The 12,829-nt window shown below is 39.5% G+C and overlaps 1 protein-coding gene across 1 annotated transcript in view; it reads left to right on the forward strand.

Annotated features, from left to right (window-relative positions):
- Positions 1 to 5,217, forward strand: part of LOC145408401 (uncharacterized) — an 81,918-nt gene extending 76,701 nt beyond the window's left edge. Inside the window, exon 11 of the mRNA XM_080279128.1 lies at positions 4,344 to 5,217. Within this exon, the coding sequence (XP_080135254.1) occupies positions 4,344 to 4,482 (139 nt within the window). The 3' untranslated portion in view covers positions 4,483 to 5,217. The remainder of the gene's footprint in view (positions 1 to 4,343) is intronic.
- The last annotated feature ends 7,612 nt before the right edge of the window (positions 5,218 to 12,829 follow it).

A 12,829-nucleotide genomic window follows, 5' to 3' on the forward strand; every position in this document is an offset into this window, starting at 1 on the left:
ACTTTCTGCTTAAGGATTTTGGATTTTTTAATATGGGCAAATGAATTCCCTGAGCTAGACTGTAACTACTGCCAACATCACTGCTTAAGAATTTTGGAATTTTTAACATGGGGAAATGAATTCCCTCAGCTAGATCTTAATAGATCATATAGGCCCACTAGGTGACGGGAAAGCTCTACCTCTCACAGCAGGGCAGCTACCCAGGCAAGTCACAAACTCTCAACCCTTTGGTCTTGAGTCAGGGTCTCTATTACTGAGCCACCCTGCCCTCTACCTTTACCTAACAAAGCTGTCTGGTAGTGATTGGAGTAAAATAAATAATATGCCATTAATGTGATGTCCACAGTAATCTTTAGAAATAATGCCCATTGGGGTTGTACACTTAAGCCCAAAATCACAAAACAGTATGCAAGCTCCCAGTTTTTTTTCTTATTTTTTAACCATATGACGAGTATGTAGTGTTTGGCCATACTAAACCATTGCTGACTGCATTCTTTAATGTGGGAGGCAGGCTGATAACATGCAGTTGTAACAGTAGTAGGTATAACCCCACGTTCATCTGAAATCTAAACCCAGTGGACTGCAGGCTGAAGTTGCCACACTCCTGCAGTTCATCTTCCTCCTCTTTGCCCCCCCCTTCCTGCGGTAGATGAAGGATACTTGAATAACCAGGCAGTTAGCCACCCAGTTATAGCACTGCCACCACATGAAGGCATCCATCTCCAGCACCTTTCATATCTAACAAGCATAAACATTCCAAAAAAAACACATTTAAGGTTCAAACATATGGCCATTAGTGTTCGATTACCACATACAAAGAAAATTGCCCGAGTTGTCTAAATTACGATACATTAGAACCCATCAGCCGACACATAACGAGGCCTGGCTGTATCTTGTATCAGACACATATCACCTTTATCCAGAGTGTTTATTAGAGATGAATTATTGAGCTAACTGTGAAAATAAAGAAAATAATGATCAAGTTATTTTTTTCATTGCCAACGACTCTAATGCTGACTTTCACGTACCCATTTCATGCAAGCAGGTCCGAGTTGTAAGTATTGCTTCGTTATGTGTACTTAGCTACAGTATGTATGTATGTCTAGGCTATTGTTTGTACTGTGTTGTATGTGCTAGGTTTTTGTTGTCTCTGTGTTTGTCGCTTTTGTATTTGTCTTATCGCAGATGTTTTACTCGTCATTTTTTTTATTTACTCTGAAGTACACTGTCAAGAAGGTATCGTAATCAAAGCCCTCAGATTGTGAAGAGGTCCCTGGCTGTGGCTCTGGTTGTATTGAATGACCAGATTGAGGATGTTGGTCTGACTGAGGGTGAGTTCAGGGTCTGGCTGTGGGTGAGGTTCAGTGTTCGGCTGTGGCTGAGGGTGTTGCCGAAAATAGTCCATGATCTGTCGCTGATGTAAGACATCAATATGTGCATGGTATTCATCCTCATAACTTGCTAGAGCTATACTGATGTAGGATATGCGAGTTTCACCGTTAATCATGGTATCTTGCTCGAGAATGTGTCGTATGTAGCCACCCAACTCAGTGAGACACGATGTCATTTATGGTCAGTCCATCCTTATCTTTGTCATCCTCCTCCTCTTCTGCAGGGCTATCCTCAGCATCCTCTTGCAGAATATCTTGTGCAGAAACTGGTGCTGGTCGTAACATTTCTCTTATTTCGTCTCCCATTGTGTCCTCAAAACCATGGCCAACAATTCCCCTTGCCTCCCCTGCCACTGCCTCTATCTCGGCATCAACTGACTGTGGCTCACCAGGTACCTGCATCAATCTGTTCTCAGGAAGCCCCTCTAAAATGTTACGTCATGCATGATGGATTGTTGCTGGGGTGATGCTATTCCAGCAATCCACCATCAGATCAACTGCCAGTTTAATATTAAAGTTCTTCCAAAATTTCAAGACTCGCTGCTCAGATTTTGTGTCTGCTTTTGCCTGTTCTTCATCACCTTCATCCTCACTGTCCACCAAATGTTGTATGAGAGTGATGTCTGTGGTAGCTTGACGCATCATCCTTAACTGTTGATGAGAATACACTGCCTTAACCACAGAAATAACCTCCTGGTTGAAGGGATCAATGAGTGAGGTTGTGTTGGGCGGCAAGAACCACACTTTCACATTAAGATTTTCAGATCTTAAGAGGGGTGAATGGCCTGGGGCGTTACCCAAGAGGAGGAAAATGAAAAAGCGCATGTTGTTCTCCTTACAAAGCTTCCACGTCCTCCACGAAACACTCCTGAAACCAATCAAAGGATACCATAGCAGACATAAAACCATTCTTAGAGGTCAGCCAGTGCACATTCAGTTTCTTCATATTATAACCTGTGTAGGGCCTGGGTTTATTTACTCGGTGGACAACTGTGGGCTTTAATCTGCATGTTCACGATGCGTTCATGGCAAAAAGTACGGTGAACTGTTCCTTATTAGCCTTCCTCCCGTGGATTTTAGCAGACTTGGGTATGATGATTGTGTGCTGAGGCATAATTTCCCAGTAGAAGTTTGTTTCATCCAATTAAATATCTGGTCTGGAGTATATTGGCCTGATTCTATAGTGTTTTCAGGCATTTCTGGTTACATACGGGTAGCCAGTTTAACACCACTAGCAGCCTCCCCTGATGTCTTCATGCTTTTCACTTTGTGCCTGGCCATAAATCTCTCTACCCACCCTTTAGAAGCTAAAAACACTGGTGGATTCTCAATACCAACCTTGGCAGCAACTCCACGGTAAATTTCCTTCGCTGTCTTCATGATTTCTTTCATGTCAGCAGCCAAGTTTTGTTTTGCCTGTATCACCAAATATCGGGTTAATAGCTGTTGTCGTGAGTAGCAGTTGGTTAGCACTTCTCTTAGCATCAGAGGAGGCAAGGCTCATGTGTTTCTCGATATGTTCCTTGTTCTTAGAAATGCCTCTCACTGTCAACTCATTCACTTAAAATTTTTCTGCAACACTTATTTTTGTCTCACCACCATCAGTCATCTTGAAAATCTATAGTTTTTGAGCATATGTAAGGTTCTTTCTCTTCTTCACCTCCCTTGAAAGTCCCGCTGCCTTACGCCAAGCAATGGTCAGGGGTTTCTTGGGGGGTTTGTTGGCCATTGTTCTCACAAAATAAAGTTTATGGTACACAGCACACCACATTCACCACTATTCATGCAGGGATGTGTACTAATTGGCGGGAAAGTGGGCCAATCACAGAGCAAGGATGGTCGATGATGTAGCACCAATCAGCTGCGGCGTGCTGCACGGCCCAGGCAATTCAAACCCACTGATCCACCCAGATCTTGTGTGCATGATAGCATGAGGATGGCAGCTTTTGGGGTGTGCATGATAACAGTAAACGGCAATAGCAGAACACGTGATAGCACGAGGGTGGGTGTATTGTACTTTGGTGTGCCTTAATACCCTATGCATGAAAATGTGATGATTTATGCAGATTTAGAATACAAACCCATATAGGTCAGACAATTGTATAACTCGGACTGAGTCCCCCACCGTTAGTCCAAGTTACCGAGGCTTGAGTACTTTACATGTTAAATCTACCCTGAGATACGATACCCTGCCTAGCGATGGGTTTTTACTTAACCAATTGCGTTGTTAAACTAGGGTTTTCCTGTACAATATTTGGGTATTTTATTAGGCTATGTATTTTTATATAATTATTTTCAAGAAATTAAATATCAGACTACTGTTGTTATCATTAAAAACATGATTTCCTTCCCAGGCATTATGACTATTGTTCTTGTTGTTACTATTACTGTGTTGTTGTTGTTATTATTATTATTATTTAGTGGTAGGTGGTGGCGACCATCATCCAGTCACTTGATGTAATGCTGCCTACTTCTTCCTTAGCCTTTATCATTCTTTTTCTGTTCATGCCCTCCTCTTTTCCTATTTCTTCCATATTTCCTGTCACTTCTTAGTGTTTTTCTTTCCTTTACAGGTGGCTTTGCATTGAGGGACAAGCCAAATGGTTTCCTGTAAGCCAAGAAACCATTTACAACACTGGGTGGTAACCATATAATGAAACCATACATGCTCCCTACGTGTCAACAAGTGGGTTGGTGGAGGGTTAGTGCCCCTCCCCGTAAAACAAATAACCAAAGTCAAAAGGCCACCCCTTACGGGATTATGGCATCTGGCAATAGATTTATTATTATTATTATTATTATTACTATTATTATTTATTGTATTATTATTATTATTATTATTACTATTATTATTTATTGTATTATTATTATTATTATTATTATTTACTGTAATTTTCTTTTTATAACAATTTCTGTTACTTATACTGTACCATGATTTTCCTTTTCTGTCAGTACTGAGGTGGACGGTGAAATGTGTGGCAGGAGTCGAAGTACCTCACTCCAGGACCACAGCCACCTCCGCCACCCCAGAGCCGCCAGTCAACCACCCATCAACCCAACGCGCACCCTTAAGAAGTCATCTGAACGTTAGAACATCCCCCATCTATCAACCTTGAAATGAACTGAATGCTACAGTGCCCCAATCTATCAACCCTTAAGTGAACCGATTGTTACAGTGCTCATCATCTACCAAACAAATCTGCCAAATGCTAGAATGTCCCCACCTGTCAACCCACAAATCAACCTAGAACGCCCCAGATATCAGCTGAATGCTTCTATGCCTCACATCTCTCAACCACCTGTGAAATTTTACACACCCTTGTCAACCATTTCTCAACCCTCACATTAACTGAATACTACTACTATGTCCCCTGTCTCAGCTATTCTGCACACTCTCTTATCCACCAAACAGAAGATTCTCTTCCATCTTTCAACCCACAACAATCATTAAAGTCAGCCAACTGTCATTTCTCAAGTAAATGCACCGTCAACCCAATGCTGGACTCTCTATCAACCCAACACGCACCGTGAAAACAACTTTGGGCAAGACTCAGCCCTGTTTGTCAACCACCCTTCAACTTAACATGCCCACTCAAGGCAGCCGAATGCTTTAATCACCCATCTGTCAGATTATTTATCTATTTTATTATGCCCCTCATCTATTAAGTTATGTATTATGCAACGTCCTCCATTTATCAACTCCATTTTCCCTTTTCTCTCTCACTTGCATCGTTTCATTTTCCATTCTCTCCTCTCCAACTCAGTCACATACTACACTGTTCATTTTCTCTACTTATGTTCAGTCTGGTCTCAACTACCAGATGCTCAAGCCTCTACCACACTCATCTCCATATCAACTTGCCCTCCCTCCACACACAACCCATTGCTCCATCTCTCTAATTTTCCAGGATAGCAAACTGTTTCATATAACCAGCAATGTACTTACTCAACTAGTTTATAATATATTCTAAGCCCAACAGTTCTAGGAGATACATCTATTCAGCTTTTATCGATTCATCGGATACACCAACAATTGCTTGGCTTACGCTTCTTTTGTACTTAAACCTATAAGCTACACGCCTCACCAGAACCTATATCCTTTTCACTCTAACCTGGGCCAAAATTGCTACCTTTTCTCTTAGAATACTTGTTGTAATGGTAGATTAACACTGGAATATGATGATTGTCACAAAGAAGTGCTATGAAGAGGACATAGTCATGAAATGCTGTTAAGAGGATTGTCTTGAAGTGCTGTTATGAGGATGTAGAGCCATAGTATTGTCCAACCTAGCCTGAAATTGCCATCTCTTGAAGGATAATGAGTTGTGACAATACATTAACACTGGAGGATGACGATAATCACAATAAAGTGTTGTAGAGCTATGGTGTTGTCTTGTTTCTGCTATTGATCTATGTGAAATAAGCTACTAAAGCACAAAAATTTGGCCCAGGTTAAGATGAAAAGAGTGTAGGCAATTATATTTTATAGGAGGGTATTTTTGGGTCCTTACATTTATTTTCAAGTGAATCTGATGTGAAATATAATGCTTTTACCTTGACTTGGCCCAGTTTTCATTTTCTTTTTGCGGTTTACTTCACACAGTGGCAGAAAATGACAATACTGTGGCTTTGGGTTCCATAGCACTGCTTTGTGACTAGCATCACATTCTCGTGTTAATCTGTTCATATTGGTACAACTCGGCATTGAAGATGGAGAGATGGCAGTTTTATTTCAATTAGACGGTACATTCGATTAGTCTGTGATCATGCCATGCAGTTGACCAAGCTATATTTTATTCCATCATTTACTAATCATCACTTTATCACTACAAAAATTTCCTCTATGATGAGTAAGGTTGTAAAGTGGCAGTGAAAATGAAATATGGAAGATATTGTATGGTCTCTTCTCCTTCCCTTCTCGTCCCTCATATACCACTCTCTCATTCTTCCTTCTCATCCTCAGCCTCTCCCTCCTCCACTACCTTTGACATCAGACTGCCCTCCTTCATGTACCTATCCTTGTCCTCAGCCTAAGAATAAAATAGTTTGTTGGCTCTGCTCAGTACTTCAACGTGGAATAAAACTGCCATCTCTCCATCTTCAGTGCTGAGCTTTAACAACTGATTAACATCAAAATATATTGTTAGCCACAAAGAAGTACTGTGAAAAGGATGTAGAGCTGTAGCATTGTCTTTCTGTCAATGAACTACATGAAATATGCTGCCAAAGGATGAAAATCTGTGCCAAGTTAAAGTCAAAGAAATAACGTGAGGTTAAAGAGGGTTGAACAGTACAGTAATTCAAGTTTTCACTAACAAGAACAAAACATGGAGACAAAAAAGTAACTAATTGTGGTGAAGGGGTTACATCAGCTTGCTAACCCCTTCAGTCCAATGGTATAGTTTTTATTTTGGCCATTCATGGAAAATTTTATTCATCTTGGAATGAACTGCTAGTAATGTAGGCGTAAATGAAGGCTGTATTAACTCCATGAGTTTAAAAAGTCTCTCCCAAGTTTAATATGCATGTTTGAAATCAACAATAATAAAATGTCATTGGACTGAAGGGGTTAATACATTGGACCAAAGCCAACCATCTTTACATCATCAAGCAAGAAACAGTCCTGTACTTTTGATCTCCACACCAGCAACCATCATTTATGTACTTTAACACACACACACACTCTCTGTCTCTCTCAACCAAGAAATGGACCTGTAATTTTGATCACACCATCTGCTATCATTTATGTACTTTAACACACACACACACACACACACACACACACACACACACACACAGTCTCTGTCAGCCAAGAAATGGACCTCTATTTTTGATCTCAACAATACACTGTATATCATGACCTACATTGTTTAACTGAACTCCTTTTCCAGTCCATCTATCACTAACCAAGACACAAACCCCCGCTCTTGATTTCTGCAGTATCTATCATCATTTGTGTGCTTTACGTACAAACTATAATTTGCTATGAGGGGGCATGCTTTCGTTTGTTCAACCACACGATTTGTCAAACATATTCCTGGGTTGCTTGTGAGACGTACAGAAAACACAGATTAATCATTTGTGTACAGCAGTACAGTACCATCTTATATTTTATTGCTGTTGCCACCAGGCTATTTTATTCAGCTTAGAAGTGTCTGTTAGGTTTTTGTTGTTGTTGTGGACATATGGAGCGAGAACGTGGTGGACTGCAGGCTGATTGGCCCTCCACCTGCAGTCCACCATTCCCTTCTCAGGGATATGAGGAGGGGGCTTGGGGACATATGTATAACTAGGCATCAGAGCTGGTAACTCAGTCTCTCCTTAGCTGAATAAAATCATGTGGGAGTATCAAGAATAAACCAAGGGAGGAATTATTTTCTTGCCATTGTTAAATGCTTGATGTGTGCATTTGTAAAAATTTTTGTCAGTGCTGCTACTGGAAAAACAGCAGCCAGTACAGATTCTAACAGTTTTGGTAGAAACGATTTGTTTAAAAATTTCAGTTAATGCCATAACTGAAAAAAAAAGTTTATTTTAATTTTGACAGTACTGTATTTAGATGGCATTTGTGTAAAAAATTTTTGTTATTGCTGTAACTAGAGGAAAATGAGAGTGTATAAGTTTTGAGTGTTGTGTCTGTAAAATTTTTGTTAATGCCGTAAATGGAAAAAATTTACACGATTTTGAGTGTTTTTAGATGCCCAGTGATACGTCAAGTTTGGGTACATTTTTCAGTCTGCTACCATGTACACTAAGATGTGCATCAGCTGCGATATTCCACATTACGTCTGATGCAGCGTATAATTATGATGCTCATGCGGATGATCCTCATAATAAGAAAGGCTCGTGTTTCAAAACGCCACTTTTTCTTCATATCAGTGTATAGACAACATAGCTTACAGTATTCACTCACACATATATAAGCCCTTTGGACAGGAGGTGCATCATTAGCTAGTTCAGAGTTTTTGCCAAGGAACATGTCTGCGAATGCAATATAGATGATGATGTGAATCCAACTATGAAATGGGCCGTGTCTTTAAACATAACTCAATTGCCGATGTAATGTATAGACAATGATGTTAACCAGGTATTAAGTGGGCTAATAACTTTAAACATACCGGTAGTTCAATTTTTGCAGAGGAATATGTTTACAGACGTAATTTAGTATAGAGATGAAACAAGCTGATCTAAGTGGGCAGGATGTCTTTAAACACGGGTTTGGGTGATATTCATTTTTTTATCATTTTTGCTATTACCTGATCATTATACTAAGCTTAGGAAAGCTCTGTCAAATTTCAAGGGGTATATTAAGGCTGGCTCTGACCCCCTGTGGTTTGAAAAGTCTCTCCTAAGCTGAGTAAAAATTGTGTTGGCAAGGATGAAATTAAAATGGCTTTCCTTGGCCCGTTTTCTTTTCTCATAGCAGTTCCTCTGTCATTAAGCTTCCAGATTAGCGAGTACAGTATAGACAATAATATTATCTATAGAGAGAAATGTCACTGTATAATAGTGGCTGAGAATTTGTATAGTTAATCCCCCTTGCCCATGAGCATTAAAGAAAATGGATATAAGCACAAGTTCTTCAGTACATAAAGGAATCTGTATACACTCTATCCCCCACAGCTTGAGAATGTTATTTCTTTTTATTTGTACTATGGTGTTGGAGATGGATGCCTTCATGTGGTGGCACTGATATAACTGGTCAGCTCGTTGCCTGGTTATACAAATGTCCCTCAACTAGTTTCCGTCTCCCCAAAAGATGGTGGACTGTCGGAGAAGGGCAGCTTCAACCTGCAGTCCACTGGGGGTTGAGGGATGTTTGTTTAAGTGGGCAGTGGCGCTGACCATTTATATTGGTGCCACAGCAAGATGGCATCTCTTTCCAGCACCAAGTTGCTGTTATGCCTCCAGTCCCACCAAGAGAATTAAACAAATTACTGAGTACATTCTCAGGCTGCGGGGGTTTCAGTTCTTTCCCTCCCTTCTCCGTATCCTTCAAGAATTCCATGCCGCTATTTTTTCACAACATAGCCGCCCGTCAAGCCTCTAATGCCTCTCCATAATGCACTTTTTTACAAGACTATAAAATAAGGTTCTTTAAGGTGAAGAGCCGATTCCCCTCTCCAACACATTTCCCCGCGCTTTGTGGATGTTTGAAATGGCTCTTGTTTCGCTTTTCAATACTGTTTCAAGCTTGCAGTGTCTACTCGTTCACCATTAACCCTTTCAGTATGAGAAGTGTTAGTGGGATGAAATAATCTAGTGGCAACAAGTGGAGCTAGGATTCTGAGGGCTTGCATGGTGAGTGAATGGAAGTGTGGCTTATTCAACTGGGCAAGTTTTAGTTAGTACTGTATTTCATTCTATCACATTACTATTAGCCTGTATTATTATTTTATATGATGTTCTTTATGGAAAAAGAGATGAGCCAGATTATTATTATTACAGTATTACTATTATTAATTTTATGATCTTATTTGGAAGAGAGAGGAGCCAAATTAATTATTATTATTAACAATATAGTTTACCCATTTTTAGCTTTTCATAGGCTAGAAGAAATAATCTGGATGCAGGAAAAAGTAAATGAAAAACTTACTTATGCTGAAAGGGTTAACGGGAGCTCCGAAAACGTTCATGCTTGACCAAGTTCAGTGCTAGACAGGTAGAACACATAACGTTGATGTGGAGAAAACATTACGACTATTCTTTTACAAACATACATTGTACACGCTGAGTTAAGAACAAGAGCTATTTATTTATACCTCAGTGTTAGTGTCTTTCACCGTATGGAGTTTATTGTTACTGTATTTAATTTTTGCTATCTACAGAGTACATTCTTTTATGTTTGGTAGAGAAGGGGTTCATGAAGGCTATATTCTAACCCCTATGATATTAAGCCTGGTGGTGAAGAGGTTAATGAAGGTGGTATCTAACACCTACAATATACAGTATCTGCCAGTTTGCCTGGCTCCGGGCTCCTACACTCCTCACAGGGCAAAACAGGATTGGACGATTATGATGATGGTGGTTGTGGAATGGTGATGCTGGGGTTAACGAAAACTATGTCTAATCCTTCCATTCAGAACACTCCAAAGCATAGTAGAAATCCCTGTAGATAGCAAGAATAGATTAAAAATAGGCATCCAGAGGTTGAAAGGTCAACTGATTGAACCACATCACCTAGGGACGAACACTGAGGTATTTTTGTTTTTTTCTCGTCTTTTGAGAAGTTAATTGTGATGAGGTGATTCTCGTTTTAGGTGATGTAAAGCCAGACCGAGTACTGTACAGGACAGGTTGTATATAGGGTAGTCCAGGAATAACACTCCACCAGCAACTAGTCCAACTGTATGTTGCGTGTTGAGGGAATGGTTTTTTCTGCTGGTGTGGGTGTGGATGTGGCAGTGGGGGTAGGAAATTAATAAATGATGTAGGGCAGACACTGATAACACTGAGCCATCCCCCTAAAACACACGAAAAATCATCTGGTGGATTGGACGAGCTTTTCCTATGGACTACCCTGTGCAATGATCCCCATTCTCCATTACTGAATTTGTAACAGTAAGCCTTCCATTAGTTAAGGGATAAGCTCAGTAAACCCCAAACTGAGACAGATTTTGTTATGTCGTCTTGGAACCCCAAACTGAGATGGAAGTAAGAGATATATGAGAACACAGGAACATAAGAGTTACGATGTAAATTTGAAATTATAAGAAAATGCTGCGGTATAGAATATAAGAAATAAGAAAATGCTACAACTTAAAACAAACGAACTAAGAAAATCCTGCGTTACAAGAAAGCGTCAGATCATATAAAATTGCTGTAACGTAACTGAATGTATGAATCGAGAAAATGCTGCAAACTGGGAGAATATTAGAATAATGAAGAAAGGACAGTTGCAGTAGGTTGGTTGACCCAGGGTGATGATGAAAAAGAGGTCATAAGTCAAGTTTCAGTATTTCATACACAGTTATCACTCACTGGGCAGTAGTAGTGGTGTCTCACTGGCCTTGCAGGCACAAAACGGAATGAAAGGGAGGCAGTCACAGTGACTTTAAGCATTTGGTGACCATCTTAACTCAAACATCTGACCAACTGCATGTGTGGAAGGCACCATGTACACACAGGACTGTTGTACGCAGCCACCACATAATTATCGTGTATGTGGATTTTGATATTGTCGTTGCAAAATCATTGTTCTATCGCTTTATCACAATGAACAGTTGAATAATGACACCTGACTATTTAGCCCCTTTAGTATGAGAGAGATTGCCAAACTTTAATGTACTGTACATAGTGTGGTGGTAGCAAGAATAGAGAGAGGCCATCATTGTACTGAAAAGGCTAATGGCAAGTTCTAAGTCCTTTAGCATGAGAAGTCATTGAAAATATTGGTAAAATAATCTGACATTAGCAAGAGGAAAACAATGGGGCATCATTGCACATTCAATACTTTGTGGTGATAGAATGTGATCATCTGGCACTAGCAAGCATAAAAAATAGGTGTCATGGTACATTTTGATATTAGGTGATGACTATGATGATAACACTTATTATTATATAATCACCCAACTTTAGTAGAAGTAAAAAGAGGACAAAAAAAACAAAAAAAAACAGGCATATCATAAAGCATTTTGCTATGTGAAAATAGTAGTGATGGATGATGATGATGGCAGTGCTGATGGAAGGCTTACTGGTCAGTGGTATTAACTCTGATGCAGAAGGAAGCTTTTGACGGGGTATAACAATCATATGTGACCAAATGTGAAGGGGGGGAAATACGAGTGTAGATAATAGGAACATTTTTTCCGAGGGTGTGATCGGTGTAAGGATAGTGTGTATATATATATGAAATTTATATTTATTCTAGTATTTATACCTCACAATGTATTTCGCTCACTATGAATGCTTGCAAGGGTCTGCAGTGATATAGGAGTTTTTGGATATTGACAAAAGTTTGGATTATTTAAGTTTTCAGATATTCACAAAAGTTTGGATTGGGGTATTTAAAAGATGTAGTCTGTCTCTACCTGTTTCTTCCATTTCTATTCATTTTATTTGCATTTTTCATTATTGTCACTCCATTATTAGGTGGGAAAAAATGTCACGATATTATTATTACCCCTTTCCATCGATAACGTGCATTTCTTTCTATCACCCCATTGTTAATTGTGAAAAAGTCATGTTGATATTATCCAGTATTATTACTATATTATTATTCTCTCCCAGTACTGCACTGCTGTTTACACTACCTCAGTTTGTCTGTTTACCCCATTTCTGTCTATATTCCTCGCATTATAACGTATTTATAAATCAAGAGTTGGTTATAATCCATTTATCCATCTTCTTCTACCTCCTGACATTTTTACATTCAAGCTATTTAAATTAGTCTTGTAAATAATTTGTGGCTGTGTACATATATATAAATACATCTTAGT

This window comes from Coenobita brevimanus, chromosome 77, assembly GCF_032717465.1.
Source record: "Coenobita brevimanus isolate Jiangsu-jjx chromosome 77, ASM3271746v2, whole genome shotgun sequence".
In the NCBI taxonomy this organism is placed as follows: domain Eukaryota; kingdom Metazoa; phylum Arthropoda; class Malacostraca; order Decapoda; family Coenobitidae; genus Coenobita; species Coenobita brevimanus.